Here is a 17,367-nt window from a genome sequence, read left to right on the forward strand (position 1 = left end):
CACTTCGTTAGCACCTTCTTTCAGCTCTATTAATCCTCCCCTTCTAGGGTCTGGACTTTTCTTGCCATTTCCTTCTGGCCTCATGTGGTGAATGCTTACATTCACTCCATTTCTGACGAACGTGTCCTGCGTTGCACTTTCCTCTACGTATGGCTGCAGCCGCATCCAGTGTGCAGAGCGCCCCCTGCTACCTCCTTCTGAGGAGTTCCTAAAGTCAGTTCTCATTCCCCTTCACTCAAAAGTTACTTAGAAGCAAGTTTTATTTTGGCTGTTGTGCTGGTTTTGACTTTTATGCATCGTGGCAATCGTGTAATGTGGCCCATGTGGTTTTCCTTTCCTGGGATGTGCGGAGAGTCTCTCTGGGACCTCACACATAACAGGAGATCGTGAATGTTCAATTTCAGTTTGTGTTCAAGAAGAATGACTACTGTTTGGTGGGCAGGGCAGCATTTCAGGCGTCCTTCAGTCTGCCTGACGTTAAGAGGCCGCTTTCCTAGGTGCAGTTCCCGATCACCAGTGACAGGAGCCAGCTGGCTGCGTGAAGCAGGGTGCCGGCAGCACGGCGTACCGCGGGGGGCCCCTGGGGGGTAGCTCCGTGCGCAGCTCTCGATGCTGCCATCTGCGGTTAAGGTCCGGCTGGGTCTGAGGACACAGGCTGCACGCCAGCTCCGCTGCTGCCCCACGCACTCTGCCGGGCCAGCAGCAGCGTCCTGCACCCTAACGAGCAAGGGTTCCCACATAAAGGAACAGACGGTCTGGTTCTCCTGTGAAACGCAGCCCCAGCAAGGGTACCCCTCACCCAGGGCAGAAAGCGGGAGTCAGCACCCAGGTGACCCAGAGCCCCAGGATACAAACCCCTTTCCCCTGGAGTGTTCTGATGCCAACTGCAGTCTGAGGATGTCAGTCTCCCCAAGTTCTAATGGAACACAACATTAAGAGCACAGAACATTCCCAAGCCAGCCTGCTGGGTTCAAATCCCAGCATGGCCACTTACTAGCCATGAGATTTACTGAACTTTTCTGTGCCTCAGTTCCTCTATCTGTAAGAGGGATAGATAGTAATAAATTACTTCATCACGTTGTTGTGAGGCTTGAGTTACACACTTTCCATTGTAAGAAAAATGCTTTAAATACTGTGTGGCATTCACTAACTGCTCAACAAACATTAGCACATCATCTTTACCTGTTTATGCCCATTCACTGTGTTCTAAATATCCTCTTATTTGGATGACATCTACCCATTTCAGAGAATTATATTCAAGCCTCCTGCCATGATATAGATCGATCAATTCCTCTTATATTTCTAAGTGTTGTTTATTTACACAGCTCTAAGCTACGTAGTTCAGGCATCAAGATTCCCAACTATTCGGGTGCCTGGCTGGCTCAGTTGGCTAAGCGTATGACTCGGTTTTGGCTCAGGTCTTGATCTCAGGGTTGTGAGTTCGAGACCTGTGTTGGGCTCCATGATGACTGTGCCTGGTCAGTAGCCTACTTTGCCCCCTTTTATGCTTTTCTCTGTTTTGTCTGAAATGACTTTTATATACCTCTTTTTTTTTTTTTTTTTTGATAGCCTTTGCTTGGTATGTCATTTTCCATTTTTTCCCCCACTCTGTTTTATTTATCTCTGAGAGGAAGCAATAGTTGGTACTTTTAAACCCAAGTCCCTGGTAAAGGTGGCACCATTGTACTCGTTTCCTATTTGCCCTCCTTTTTTATTTTTTTTCCCTTTCTCGCTTTTCATTGGGATGAATACATTTTCTTTTTGGCTTCACCCTCTATAGTAGTGTGGAAGTTATAAATCCCACTTCTATGTCTTTACTGGCTAATCAGATTAATATACATTTAAACTATTATTTTCTGTGTTCAGAACTAGTCACTAGCTATATCCTCACACTTTTTTTTTTGTCAGAGAGAGAGAGAGGGAGAGGGAGAGAGAGCACAAGCAGGGGGAGTGGCAGGCAGAGGGAGAAGCAGGCTCCCTGCTGAGCAAGGAGCCTGAAGCGGAATTTGATCCCAGGACCCTGGGATCATGACCTGAGCCAAAGGCAGATGCTTTAACTGACTGAGCCACGCAGGCGTCCCTATATCCTCACTTTTAACAGGACAAGAACCTTAGTATCCATCTCTTTCCCGCTACTTACCACCTTACATTATCTAGATTATCTGGGGTTTTAGGGTCCATGTCCGCCCCCCCACCCCAGCATCAATTAATTAGATCTTGTATTTGCTTTGAGGCCCTTGGACAATCCTGCTGGGGCCAGCCAAGAGAGATTCAAGCCCACATGCTTTTTCCTCAGTCTGTAAACATGTGGACATGGTGGCTGTCCCTGTAGGGCATAGTCCAGCAAGGGTCAGGACCATCCCACTCTGAAGGGACAACTTAGAAGATGGGAAAAACAAAGTGACATATTCTTTCACTTCTACATCTTACATCCTTGGGACCATTCTATGGGCCTGCTGCTTTGCAATCTCTCTCATAGAGAATGGAGGAAGCTTTGCGAACGGGTGCTCCTGACAAGGAAGCAAAGCTGCAGTGGGTGTCTGCACTACTATTGTTATTTTAGGGCACCAGAAGGTGCAGGCCGCCTCAGTGAGTGGCAGTGGCCAGTTCTGTCCACAAGGCCCGGCTGTGAACAAACCAGTGTTTGCTCCTCCTTGTAGGGAGGTAGAAATCGCAAATCTCTGCTGTTCCTTGAAGGGCTGAGATAACGCAAAGCCTTCTTACGTGTTTCCTAAGGTCTGAACTTTTACTAACTAATAAAAAGAACCTAACACAGCACTGGAGCCTAGCAAGAAGGTGGTTTTCTGATGAGTGACTGAGAGGAGAGAGAGCTAAATCCTCACTTATCTTCATAGAATTTCAACAGTGATGGCTAAAACTGATAGATCAAAGAAGAGCAACACAGGCTTATCATCAAGAGATAATTTAGAAGTTTAAAATACCAAAAGAGACTGACTGCGAGTAGAACTGGCATGGGAACTGGTCAAAGTGGAAACATTTTGCGTTTCTTAATTCAACTGATTTTTATAAACTACATACACGGACTCCTTTAAGAATTCTAATGTACACACCAAAGCCCTAACCTTACTAGTTTCTTATCATTCTTTCTTGGCACCACATCTTTTCCTCTGATAGTCTCTGGTAATTCCTTCTGAAGGAGTTTTCCAGGAGTCAAGTCTGAGTCCAGCTCCCTAATCTCTTCTTCATCTGGGTCTATTCTAGCCAACCACTGGGATTTTTATTTCAACAATCAGACTTCATTTCCAAGATCTTTTTTTTTTTTAATAAATGTTTTATTTATTTATTCATGAAAGTCAGAGAGGCAGAGGCAGAGGGAGAAGCAGGCTCCCCGCCTAGCAGGGAGCCCGATGAGGGACTCGGGGATCATGACCTGAGCCGAAGGCAGACGCTTAACCATCTGAGCCACCCAGGCGCCCAATTTCCAAGATCTTTAACAGGTTCTTTTCCAAAAACAAAAAGCTCCTGTTTCATGGATACAATATACTATTATCCACAGAAGACTGTTAACCACACACATATATTTTTACACTAACTTTTTTTCTTATGGTAACTCAGTCTTCTCAGGTGTCAGCTCTATTTGTTGAGTTTGGTGACTTTCCTTCATGATGTTCATTTTTCTCAAATATTTGATTTCTAATTCAATGCTTATTTCTGATTTTGTACCCCACCTCCCATATGTACAACTCTGGTTATGGTTTTGTCTGTTACCACTGGCCATCAGTGATCATGAGCCCGGCTGGTCATGATGCAGAGGCACATGTCCCTCTTCTCGGGGTCCCCTTTCCCTCCAGCCCAATCACCTGGAAATTGCCCGAGCCTTTCAAGTCTGGAGAGTACTTTACCCAAGAGGGTTTGGTCTCTGCTTTCACCTGTCAATCTGAGGCTATCTAGCTTCCTTCCTTCAGCACGCACACAGATTGAGAGCAAGAACCTGGATGAGAATCTCAACTCTATCTCACTAGCTTTGCACTCTTTAGGTAAGAGGCCTCTTTGAGCCTCAAGTCTCCTATCTGTAAAATAAGGATGACAACATACCTGCCTCACAAGGTTTATGAGGATTCAGTCAGCTAGTGCTTAAATCAGAAAAGGGCCGAGAATAGTACCAAGTGCAGAGAAAGCAAAAAGTGTTTGATAATAAAGTTTTCAATAAATTATGATGGAACAATTTGCTTATTGGGCTGTTTTTTTTTTTCACTTTTAAGTTATATGCCCACCTCATTCTAAATATGAAAATAATACAAATGAGTCTGAGAATTCTGTAAAAATAAAACCATATAAGCTCCAACCCTTCCCCCTGGTAAATCATGCTGGTTAAGACCAAAACTCTAGTACTGTTACGTAGCAATTTATGCCTTTCAAGCATTTTTAGTAATTACAACAGCAAGAATTCTGAGTCCAGTATGGGTGTGATATTGATCACACAAGACCTGAATAGACACTTAAAAAAAAGGAACTACAACTAGACGTACAATGAGGAAACATATAATCTTTGTTAATTAACAAAGGAATACGAGGTAAAACATCACACCATGAAATTATCTTTAAGTCAAAACACAGGTTAGGGCATGGCATGCTTACAGAGTGGCAGCAGGTGTCAACTGGGACAGATAACCCACAGAAAGTAACCTGATGATAAAGAACGATGGCTTCCACCAGGGGCAACTCCTGCCCCCAGTGGCCAGCTTCTGGGATGGAGGATTCTACTGGCATCCAGTGTAAGGGGGAAGGCAAAGGATGCTAATAAATATCCTGCAAAGCGCAGGACAGTCCCCACCAGAGGATTATCCAGTCTCAAAGGTCAATCATGCTGCAGCTGAGAAAAAGCGACAGAGATCAAAGGCCTGTAAAGTTAATTTTCTCCTTAACCCAGCAATTTCACTCCCAGATACTACCCTAACAAACTGCCAGAAATGTAGACAGAAATAAACAGAAAACATTGTTCATCATAATGGTATTTACGGTAGGGAAAAACTGGAAAGAATCTAAGAACTCATCAATGGGCAATGGTTGAGTATGCTAGGGTACCTGTGTACAAAGGAAGAGCACGTACCCACTGCTAAAGGGACAGTGATGTTAGGTTTGAAACCTAGGACACACTGAGAGGGAGAAGTGGTGGAGCTCTGAGTGACAGTATCTTTACCTTATTACTTTTTTCTATTTTTACAATGGACATATGCCACTTTTATGATTTAAAAAAAAGGCAGGGGCACCTGGGTGGCTCAGCTGGTTGAGCATCTAACTCTTGGTTTTGGCTCAGGTCATGATCTCGGGGTCCTGGGATCGAGCCCTGCATCGGGCTCTGTGCTCAGTGCGGAGTCTGCTGGAAATTGTCTCCCTCTCCCTCTGTTCCTCCCCTGCTCACATGCTCTCTCTCTCTCAAATAAATAATAAAATCTTTAAAAATAAATAAAGAAATAAATCTTTAAAAAAAGTTAAAGTATGAACATTTTCCACTTGCAGCAATCTAGAGATAATCCTTTTTTTTTTTTTTAAAGATTTTATTTATTTATTTGACAGAGAGAGAGACAGCGAGAGCAGGAACACAAGCAGGGGGAGTGGGAGAGGGAGAAGCAGGCTTCCTGCCGAGCAGGGAGCCCGATGTGGGACTCGATCCCAGGACCCTGGGATCATGACCTGGGCCGAAGGCAGACGCTTAACGACTGAGCCACCCAGGCGCCCCTAGAGATAATCCTAAACACACAAGAAAATAGGCTGCATTAAGCCATTTGCTGAAGCAGTTTGAAACAGTATACAATCAAAATCATTCTGAAAGTCTAACCAGAGAGGGATGGCTAACTAAACTCTGGCCACCTCCTCTATGGACTAATAAACGCAGCTGTCTGAAAATATTTATGAAAAATAAAGAATACTAGCATTTTCCGGTGTTATCTAAAATGAGCAGAGGGACGCCTGGGTGGCTCAGTTGATTAAGCGACTGCCTTCGGCTCAGGTCATGATCCTGGAGTTCCGGGATCGAGTCCCGCATCGGGCTCCCTGCTCGGCAGGGAGTCTGCTTCTCCCTCTGACCCTCCCCCCTCTCATGCTCTCTCTCTATCTCATTCTCTCTCAAATAAATAAATAAAATCTTAAAAAAATAAAAAATAAAAAAAAAATAAAATGAGCAGAAAAAATAAATACATAAACCCCAAAAGAGCAGGATGTATTATATCATAGTAAAATCACAGCTATATTAAACAAAAACCCAAATAGCCCTCAGTGGGCAGAGAGACTGGAAGCAAACAGGCAAAACTGGCAGTAGATGTCGGTGGGCATACGAGGGGCTTCACCCTTGTTCTCAACTTCCTCTAATAAACAAGTATTGCATTTATGCTGAAAACCTTAATTTTAAAAACTTGCTCCATTCGTGTGAAGAGGCAGTAAGGCAAAAGGAGAAGAGAGTTGAACAAACAGTAGCAGTAAGTCACAAACAACTGCTGTGACCCATCCCTTATCTTCACGTGCTCTCTGCATGCACCTCTCACCTCATCCTTAAGCCAGCACAGAGGCACGAGGGGCTCCTGGATCGGACAAGAGAAGGCCACATGGCAGGGTGGCAGCAGGGCTGGGAATTGAATGTCAGTGAACCCAACCCTCTCTCATGCTGTTCCCACTGGCTAACACCACTCCTCAAAATTAATACCTCACCCTCTGTGTTGGACACCATCAAGACACAAATTTTGCCGTGTGTTCTATGGGAGGGATTCGGAGGGCCAACATTTAAAGACCTACCAGTAAGCAGGGTCCTCCTTGAGAAGAGCTCTCTCTTTGGGAGATAGGCTGCCTCCAACAACACGAGTGACCAGCTGGTCGATTGTGTCCACCACCTTGTGATCCGCTCGCTGGGGGACTGCTGGAACACACAAGAGGGCTTTTCTGAGAAACACACTGGACCACATGGGGCCTGGGATGACCAGGATGGAGTCAGAGGCTTAGGATGGAACCTAAGCAGGCACCAGTGACCAAAATCCTCATTCAAGAGAAATCAGCATTGAAAAGAGGAGAGCAGCATGGTATTCTAAAAACCAATACCCAAAATATCATCCCAAAAGACAGAACAGCATAACCACTAGAAGAGAAAGTCACAAGCTTATAGTGACTGTACAGAACAATATATGCATATATTCTACAGAAGGAAATGATATGTAGCAATTCTATTCTGCTTGTCAGGTATTGCTTAACTGGAATGTTCATATTAAGTGAAAAACATATAAAGATATAAAATGTAACTCAGTAGGGCGCCTGGGTGGCTCAGTCGTTAAGCGTCTGCCTTTAGCTCAGGTCATGATCCCAGGATCCTGGGATCGAGCCCCGCATCGGGCTCCCTGCTCCGTGGAAGCCTGCTTCTCCCTCTCCCACTCCCCCTGCTTGTGTTCCCTCTCTCGCTGTGTCTCTCTGTCAAATAAAGAAATAAAATCTTTAAAAAAAAAAAAAAAGGAACTCGGTATAAAATACATAAAAAAAAATCTAGATTATGATTCCCAATATGAAGGAGCGAAGAAAAGATACACAAATACGGACACGTGGAGAAAAAAAGGAAATATGTCAGAATGTTAATAGATATTATCTATGGGTAGATTTACCAGAGACTTCATTTTCTTTGTGCTTTATCTATAAAAAATAAATATGCATGTGTTTTATAATCAGAAAACATATAGATTTGCAAAGAAAAATTCCCTAATCAAAAAAGTCAGTGGCCCTAGGATAGGTGTTCACAGAAAATATTTGCTGAATACATGAAAAGAAAAACATTTCTTAAAGTGTAAATTTCCTTCAATATGAAGTGTGTGTTTTTTGTTTTTGTTTTTAAGTAGGGTCCAGGCCCAGTGTGGAGCCCAACAGGGGGCTTGAACTCAGGACCCTGAGATCAAGACCTGGGCTGAGATCAAAAGTCGGATGTTTGACTGAGCCACCCAGGTGCGCCCCTCCTTAATGAGTTTCAATTTACAACGCCACTGGCAACACAGAAGAGCAGCTGGCCCTCAATTAATAAGACTGTTTAGTTTTCTGATATTTGCTAGTTTTAATTGCACAGAATGGTCTGTTTATTTAGTCACTCGATAAAAACCACTCCTGAACTGGAGAGGTTTTCCAGTTTGTTCTGTGGAGTAACTGCACGTCCAGTCCTTGCTTATGTCTCAGTTGCAGCTTTAAACTTATTTTAAACCTCAGTGTGAGCTCTTTACACCGGCTAAATGGATTCTTCAATTGTCATGCTATTGCAATTATTTCCCCTTTGAAATTCCTTTCCTTTTTTTTTTTTTTTTTTTTTGTTATCGGCTCTCATCCTACAGAATTGCTGGTTTTACACAATCCTACCAAAGAATAAAAGGTTCAGAGTTGGAAGCTTTGAAAAACAACGTAATTTGTGGATCACTGCAACCATCTCTCGAGAAGGTAACCATAAGCAAGCGTCCCAGCTTTGGCCCCACAATCCTCTTCCCCTGACCACATTCTATAGAGGGGAACTAAAAAATAAAAAATAACAATAGCAGTAACCAAAACATTCAACTGAAGATGTCATCTCCGCATTTCTGACAGTAATGCGAGCACTGGCAGGGCATACCCCATGAGACACGGGCGCTGGTGCCATCTACCTGCTGTCCAGACAGCCCAGGCTTGCAGACATCAATTACAAGGGAACCCAGCTCTGCTCAGCCTCAGAGGCCTCTAGTAAAAGGCAGCACAGTCCCACATGAAGGGAAGGGTGAGGTAATTTACGTTAGGTCAGTATCATGATGCAGCAAATGCTGCTGAAACACAGAAAAAGGCCTTTGATGATCCTATAAAAGAATAGACTGTAGTGTTTTCAGCACAGCAATACTGGTGCTATGGGTGCACCCGCATAGCAACAAAACCAGAAAAGAGTGGTGGGCAACTTTAAGTTATGGGTGTTTTTTTCCTCCTTCAAACAAAGTGCTTCAGTATCATCATGACCCTGACTTTCCACTCCACTATGAGGGGTGTGGGGAGGAGGGGTCCTGCTTCAGCCCTGAGCCCATTTCTGGAAGGCTCCCTCTCCAGGAGTGGCTGTGGCTGCCCATCCATGGTGGGACCTACCCAGTGCCTGATGTAATCAGGGCTGCATAAGGGTGTAGAGGAGTAAAGAGATTCAGGGACAAACAAGGCTTTCCCACTTGGCTGGGGCAATGGAAGCTGAAACCTGCCTTGTGGGGAAAGGGACTTCCTCCTGAGGTGAAGGGGGGGAAAGTGCTTCATCGTGGGTCACATGGGCACCACATATGCTCATGACCTCTGGGATGTCTGGGCTAGGAGAGCATCCAACCTGGGTGCTAAGAGGGAGAGAGGACACCAAACAGCCAAATGTTTATAATACCTCTGTTGTTGTTTTTTTTTCTTAGTATTACCTCTTTCTTGGCCTTTCTGGAACCTCCCCAAAGCTGACTCCTTAACTGCAGGTTACCAGATGTACCTAATTGATCTATCGACTTTCAGCCGTTCTAGAAAAGTGAGTGGGTAGAAAGGTGCTTCTACTACCTGGGCTGACGTGGCTGATCTCTGCTGGTCCCTCAACACAGCTCAAACACGGCCTCCCCAACTCCCCTGGGCTAGGGTCTCTTCCATCCCCCTAATCCTGGCACAGGAGGAGCTGGGTTTTGAGACTTCTGTCGCTTAGGAGCCTGGGGACTCCCCAGAGACAGTGCCCAGTGTTTACTTTCCCCTCTACTAATACCTTAGGGTGGGGGGAGGGAGATGCTATAACAAGGGCTTCTTAACCTTGGCTGCAGGATGGTACAAACCCCCCAGAAAGCACAGGCAGAATTGTGTACAAATATGTGTGCATTTTTCCTGGCAAGGGCCACAGCTTTTGATCAGATTCCCAAAGGAATCTGTGACCCAGAAATGTCTAAGGACTTCTGTGGTAGACAGAAGATTCCTAATATACGCTTTCACAATGTATAGCAGACATGCACCCTGGCCAATATGAGTTTTCTACTAAAACTCTGTTTCCAGTTGGCTAAAAAACTTCTGTGCAAAAATCTCAAAGAAAATAAGAGACATTACAAGAAAACATGAAAAACAAACTAATCACAATAAATAGGAACTTTCAGTGCTTTCCTTACCATCACTCAGACCACTCGGAGCCTTGGCCTGAATTTCCGGTTTGGTAGGAGGAACCATTTTCTCCTCCTCTTGGGTTGGCTCAGGTTCAGCTTTCTTGACCTGGAGCGGACACCCACTGCTGACCAGCCAGGCCTTCAGGTGATCGATGTATTCTCTCCCAAACAGAGTAGAGTCTTCGAAATTTGGAAACGCGGCAGGAGAAGGAGCTATATCTTGGAGGCCCACGGCTTCTAAGATTTTCTCTTGCCGGAAAGAAGACGCCAAGGAGAAAGTCTGTCCCAAAAGGGCTAAAGATTTCCGGCAGAGAGAATTGGTGGTCTCCAGGGCAATAGCCAAGTCCAGGGGGTTACTGAGGGTCTTCATCTTGACACTCAGCTCATAGGCATTGCATGCCATGAGCAGGGGTGTTACACTCTTCAGGAGCCGGTCTTGAAGCCTCATTATGTACTTGTCAAAGGGCTTTATGATTTCAAAAAAGCAATTTTTGGTCTTCACAGCACCTTTGTCTAAAAGCATGTTTAAAAACTCGTTATCAACTCTGGGTGTTTTCAAAGCAGAGTGCTTTAAAAATTTGATAGTAAAAAAGCAAAAATCTCTGTGCTCTGGTTTTAAGGAGCATTTGAACGAAGCGAGCATTTTAGCACAGGTTTCGGTTTCGAGTTCAAAGAGAGTCTGGAAAAGCTGGGAAAATTTAACATCATCTTTTATGGTATGGAATCCTGCCCATTTGATTATTTCTATCCCAAATCTTGAAAAAACGTCAGACTTATCTATGAGGTCAAAGCTCATCTTTCTTCTGGGGAGCCGAATATCCTTCAAATTGAGCCCCAAAGGGATCTGAGTGGGAAACTGGATATCTTCTGTCCCTGGGTTTGTCCCCAGGGTTACATCAGGACTTGAGGTGGTTTTCTGGATTTGGTTGGTGCCCTGAGTTTTGGGAGTAATACGATTTACAGTGGGTACTTTCTTTGTGCTCACACTTCTTAGTGTGACAAGTTTCCCGACTCCCCCTTTAGTTGGGAGCAGGCCCTGAGTCTCTCCCTTCCCTAAAAGGGCCCCTTCCTGGTCAACGATGTTTAGACCTCGGCCTCTGCCCTGGACTTGGGCACTGCCCCTGAGCACAGAGTCTGCCTCCCCTGGACGGTCCACGTCGTAATCCCGACTCTCTTTCTCCAAACACTCTTTCTCAATCAGCCTGGAGGAACCAAAGTCCCCCAGTAGTGCAGAAGGACCAAAATTATACTCCTGTGACCAAGGGGATTCTTGAGAAACGGAGTGGGCAAAGTCTTGTTCCCAAGAGCCACGGAGTGCAAATTTCCAGTCCTGAGATCGGAAATGTCCCAATTTCCGGTGGCCAAAAACCTGGTCTCGGGAATCAGGGTGGGAAAATTCCAAATCCCGGCCACACTCTTTGCGAAAGTAGTTGTCTTCACTTACAGAAGGATTGCTTGATCTGAAGGAAGGTCCTGGAAATACATCACCTCTCAGGCTTTCTCTTCCAGTGTCTCGAGGGTGGGCTACAGATCCAGCCAGAGTATATCTGCTGTCACTAGGAATGTCATCATACATATCTGCTCTGGCTCTTGGGACTGTCCTTAGAAGATCTGAAATAGATGATCCAAAGAGGAACAAAAAGGTAATTTAGACCAGAGGTTGCAAAAAGGCAGTCCACACACCACCAGCCAGCAGGGGTCCTTTATTTGCCAGAATGCATTTAAAAAATTTGTGTTTGTTTCTAACATTTAAAATGTGTGTGTCTTTACTTAAAAATCTGGATTTACAAATTCTAAAAACAGAATACCTACAAGCACCAGGCCTGCATGTGCCTGGATGACAGTGCACAGAGGCTGGGCAGTGGTGCTCCTCATTCACTCGGCCTTCTTGTCCTGGCTCTGCAGGCATCTGTTTTATAAGCCCTCTTTTTGACTCAGGAAAGGGTGTCTGGTCCCCAAATACCCTGGGCTTCTTTACTACAACTGGAACACTTGTACATTTCTACTTCTAGCACACAGTAGACAGTTTCTCTGGAGGCTGCCTGCCCTCCCTCCCTCGGAGGAGAAAGTGTTAGGTCACAGGGCCACGGAGGCAGGAGCCATGTCGGACACTACACCCACCACAGCCAACCACAGCCAACCACAGCCGAGCAGCTGACCCAAAGGTGGCAGCCAGGCTCCCTGCAAAGGTCCACTGGGCCAACCAATCCTCTGAAAAAACAGACTAAAACAGGTAAGAGAACACAGAAGCTAAACAAGCCGCAGCAAGAGAGGCCACAATGAAAATTGAACAGTATGTGTAGAAATGAGAAAATAGAAATGAGAAAAATAGGAACCTGAATTTGCATTTGCTTATTCACACACAAAGAAACTCTGTAAGAAACCAGGAACATGGGAACAGCAGGCCTCAGGGAGACTTTGCAGAGTAGCTTTCTAACTTTCTAGCTTATGAATCAAAATATTACCTAGTCAAGACGTCAAATAAAAGAAAAGGGAGAGAGATGCCAGGGAGTAGTAATGGGCGAAGAGACCACAAGAAGCTAAAGCTTTATATAAACCCAAATTTATTTGTTCAACAAGTACTTGCTGAGCAACTACTGTGTGTGGGCACTGCTCTAGGCAATGGAGTTATTTATTTTTTTTTAAATATTTTATTTATTTATCTGACAGAGAGAGACACAGCAAGAGAGGGAACACAAGCAGGGGGGTGGGAGAGGGAGAAGCAGGGTTCCTGCCGAGCAGGGAGCCTGATGCGGGGCTCGATCCCAGGACCCTGGGACCATGACCTGAGCTGAAGGCAGCCGCTTAACTGACTGAGCCACCCGGGTGCCCCGGCAATGGAGTTATATAGCAGGGAAAGGAGACAACAAAATCCCTACTCCCCTGGATTTATCAGTTGAGGGAGCCAAACAATAAACAAAAATCCATCACATGTACAAAAGTGCCAATAAGAAATATCAAGCAGGCCAGAACATGAAGAGGGAGAGCCGTTTTCAGACAGGCCGGCCAAGGAAAGCTGCTCTGACAACAGTGTATTTGTGCAGACAGGCCTGGTGTCGGGGGCCAGACTGCACAGTTACGGGGGAAGCCTTCCAGGCAGAGGGAGCATCAGGACAAAGCCCTGAGGTAAGACTAGCAGGGAACAAGTGTAGCCAGAATGGAAGAGAGTAACGGCGGCAAAGTGGTAAGAAGGTGGCTCCTAAACTCTACTGCACACTGGAGTCCTTGGGGATCCCCAGGCATTCTGATTTAATTAATTGGGATGGGGTGTGGCCTGGGCATTAGGGTTTTTAAAAGGGTCCCCAGGGGGTTGTCTAGGTGGCTCAGTCGGCTGAGTGTCAGACTCTTGATTTTGGTTCACGATCTTAGGTTCATGAGACTGAACTCCACGTCGGGCTCCACGCTCATTGTGGAGTCTGCTTGTCCCTCCCCTTCCCCCTCTGACCCTCCCCATGCACATGAGCGTGCTCTCTAGCTTGCGCGCGCGCTCGCTCTCTCATAAATAATAAATAAATAAATAAATAAATAAATAAAATCTTAAAGGGTCCCCAGATGATTCTAACAAGCAGCAAAGTTAAGGAACCACTATGCTAGAGGATGTGAACAGAATGGGGGTCACAGATCAAGTCAGGCCCTCAATGGGACTCTACAGTTTACTCTGAACAAGATGGAAAGCCATGAAGGGGTTCAGAGCAAAGGGGCGACTTCACAGGCTAGTGCAGGGAATTGACCACCAGGTACAAGAGTGGATATGGATGTTCCAGCAAAAAGTCCACTGGGATAATCCAGGTATTGATGGCTATTGCTGGCACGGTTAGGGCAGTAGCATTAGGAAGAGTGGTGGATGGAGTCTGCACAACGGGATTTTCAGATGCCTTATAAAGCAATACAGACTAGAACAGACACAGTGAAAGGCCAATCGATGGACCTAGCTCTGTGACGAAGTGGTGGTTCCGGAACCATCTAGCATCCTGCTGGTTTCCTAGTACAGCTCCCACCCCCCATCTTTCTTGAGGAGACTACGATACATATTGACGTTTGAGTCTCTAGATAAAAATAAACCAAGATTTAAATCTCCAGATATATATGTGTGTGCGTATATATATATATATACGCACAAACATATACACATAAACGTGTGTGTACACATATATCAATACGTAAGTATTTAGGATTACATAAACGTATCATAGAAGAACTGAAGGATTCACAAAACACCACAGATATGGTTACCTCTGAGGGGTAAGAAAGCACCTAAAGACTTTTACATTATACTCCTAACTACTGTGTTTTGTTTTGTTTTGTTTTGTTTTTATTTATTTGCCAGACAGAGTGCACGTGTGTGCGCACAAGCAGGGGGAGCAGCAGAAGGAGAAGCAGGCTCGCCGCTGAGCAGAGCCTGATGTGGGATCCCAGGACCCTGGGATCATGAACTGAGCTGAATGAAGGCAGATGCTTAACTGACTGAGCCACTCAGGTGCCCCATACTCCTAACTACTTCTTAATTCTTCTAATCCCTTATAATGGGAAGGTTTTTGTGTAAAAATACTCAAGCATTTTTAAAAATTCAGAATCTGAAGACAGCTTCTAGGCTTTGGTTTCTCCACATCCAAAGTACACAAGTTATCCCTGCCCCAAGCACTTAGACTCACTCAGTCAACACTGAGGAAGTTTCCTCAGTGGAAACTGGCTCAGGGGCTGGTGCAGGGAGCAGCACAGGCCCAAAGGAGGCCTGGAGGAGGCTGGCCCACCTCAAAAAAGGGAGTGCTCAGGGGCCTGGAAGAGCAATCAAATCAACCTCAAAGCCTGCAGGAGCTTCCTGGAGGAAGGCATCTGCAAGCTGGGTCTTAGTGCCCGAGAGACTTAACCAGGCTAGGCTGGGCTGGGCTGGGGAGGGATTCAAAGCACAAACAGGCAGCACAGTGTCACTGAAACATGAGCCCCAAAGGCAGGACATGAAGGCTGGGAGCCTTATGTGGCACGGTGAGGGACCTCCCTGTCATCCTGCAAACAATGTGTGCACCATTTTTGATTCTGCTGGCGTGACATTTCAAAACTTTCCAAGGGGAATGTTTTCAGGCAAGGCCTACACTTGGCAACCTCCCATGCCCTCGTCTTGTACACATCACTATTAATTATTACCAGGTTGCTCCTGCACTTGTCTGAGGATATAACCCCGAAATGGGGAGCCTCAAGAGTCCAAGTAGGGCCTTGACCCAGCAAGGGTGGCATTAATAGATCTGTCAGGGAGGCCTATTTGAGGGGAATGGAGCCAGAAGCTGAGAGACCGTTCAGGAGATTACTGCCATAATCCAGGCGAGAACTAGTAAGAGCTCAAATCTGGGCAGGGGTGGTGGGGATGGAGCCAGGAGATTGATTCAAGAACCCTTCTTTAGGTGGGGGAGGATGCCTGGGGCAAAGAAGCTTCAGATAATTACAATATCCCCTTCTGCATAATGATTTGACAGGTAGACCTGGAGATAACTTTCTCTCTCCTTAACAAATAAGGAAGGTAGGATCCGAGGAGTTGAATAGTTTGCCCAAGGCATTGATATCCTCCAGCCCTTACTCTAAAAGAATGCCCAATAGCTACCCTCCCCCCAAAGAAACCAAGCGCTTTAATTCACCTTGAGCTTTAAACTGAAGAGCTTCACCTACGGCCTCACCACTGGGGTCCATGTGATATCGGTTAGCTTTTTCTTGCAATACAGCATCAAAAGTCTCCTGTGCAATTCGCCTAGCTGCCATGTTTCTCTGACCTGTAGCGAGAGGGGAAAAAAAGACACTAAGAACGACAACTAACGCTCACACAGCCTGCTCAATTTCACCTAATCCTCAAAGTGATGAGACAGTAATCTATAATTCAACATGGTGCTTCAGAGGGAAGCCGGATTATTTTAAGGGGGCTTCTGCCCTCACGGAGCTCACAGGTGTGTTGGTTAGAAGGAGCACAGCAAGCACTGTGACCTTAGACAATCCATATTGCTTCTCTGAGCCCATTTCCTCAGAATCCCTATCTGTTGGGGTTTACTGGAGAACTGCAATGAAGCAACACACACAACTGAATGTAACAGCGTGGAGGGGAGGAGCATAACCCTCGCAAATGGTGGTTAGGAGAGATGCGATCTTTCCCATTTCTATTTTCCTATTTCACAGACTCGCAAAGAGGCTCTGAGAACTGACCTGCCCTCTGAGAACAGCCTCTCAACAAGTGAGCGTTGGAATCCCTGGCCAGTGACAGAGCTCGCTCTGTACCAGGTCCTCTTGTAGGAAAGGGACTCTCACAATCTCGTTTACTTCTTCTAACAACCCAGTGAAAAGCGGGTCCTGTTATGAATGACATTATACAGAAGAAGAGAAAGACTCAGGCTAAGTGACCCACCCAAGGTCAGAGAGCCCAGACCGGAACCTGGAAAACAGGGCACTGGTAGTGGGGACAAAGCCCTGAAGACTGACTAGAAAACGACTGAAAGCAACGCTGAGGAACCCAGTGGCTGCGTCCTTAACCAAAATATCCCTTCCATCTTGAAACCTTCAACCTCAAGACCCAAACCTGCCCTTCCTTCGAGCCATTTCTTATAACCATCACCCCCTTTTCTCATTCTTAAGCCCTTTTCCTGGGGTGCCCCTTGTTCTCTGCTGTCGAAGGGCAGGGTCTCCCCGTCAGGCGGCTCCGGATCAAATCGAGTGACCTAACCTTTTTGCGCCTCCGTTTCCCCATCCATAGAACGGGCAGCTATAGCGGGGGCTGCTGTGGGGATTGAACCAGGTAAAAAATGGTAAAGAGCCCAATACAGCGGTTGGCCGCAGTAATCCCCCTACGAACGGAGCCGCTCCGGGCTCGGGTGGAATGAATGAACGAATGAACCCTTTCGGGCGTGGCCCGCCTCCTACCCGCCTCCGAGAACGAAGACAAGGGGGCGTCGGGCCTGGGAGGCCGAAGACCGCCCCCCAGGCCGACCAGGCGGGGACGCGGCCGACGCACAGCCCGAGGGCCGAGCTCGCGGCGTCATCGCGGGGACCCGGGGCCCCCGGAGCGGAACCCGAGCTTCCCACCCGGGGCCCGCCCACAGACGACGCCCGGGCCCAGGCCTCACCCCGAACCCACCGCGCGCGGAGCCGCCCCCGCCGCCGCCTCAGGCTCCTCACCCGCCGCCGCCGCCGCCGCGCGAGGCGGGGCCATGCAAATGAGCCAACGGTCTCCGCAGCGCCGCGCCGCGCAGGCGCAAGCTGCTGCCGAGCCTTGGTGCGCAGGCGCAGGCGGCCGCCG

General features: G+C 46.6%; 1 protein-coding gene across 6 annotated transcripts in view; it reads right to left on the bottom strand.

Moving 5' to 3' along the window:
• SUGP2 (SURP and G-patch domain containing 2) overlaps positions 1 to 17,367 on the bottom strand; it is a 33,733-nt gene that overhangs the window by 16,124 nt on the left and 242 nt on the right. The window contains exons 1-4 of one of the 6 annotated variants that reach the window (XM_032412502.1): positions 17,247 to 17,326; positions 15,725 to 15,856; positions 10,104 to 11,708; positions 6,751 to 6,871 (exon numbers count right to left, since the gene is read on the bottom strand). In XM_032412502.1, the coding sequence (XP_032268393.1) occupies positions 6,751 to 6,871; positions 10,104 to 11,708; positions 15,725 to 15,856; positions 17,247 to 17,280 (1,892 nt within the window). In that variant the 5' untranslated portion in view covers positions 17,281 to 17,326. Of the gene's footprint in view, positions 1 to 6,750; positions 6,872 to 10,103; positions 11,709 to 15,724; positions 15,857 to 16,280; positions 16,414 to 16,794; positions 16,954 to 17,194; positions 17,327 to 17,367 lie in introns of those variants that run through there. The other 5 variants (XM_032412504.1, XM_032412506.1, XM_032412503.1 and 2 more) reach the window with 5 other exon arrangements.

Source organism: Phoca vitulina, unplaced genomic scaffold (assembly GCF_004348235.1).
Source record: "Phoca vitulina isolate PV1807 unplaced genomic scaffold, GSC_HSeal_1.0 scaffold13, whole genome shotgun sequence".
NCBI classification, from domain to species: domain Eukaryota; kingdom Metazoa; phylum Chordata; class Mammalia; order Carnivora; family Phocidae; genus Phoca; species Phoca vitulina.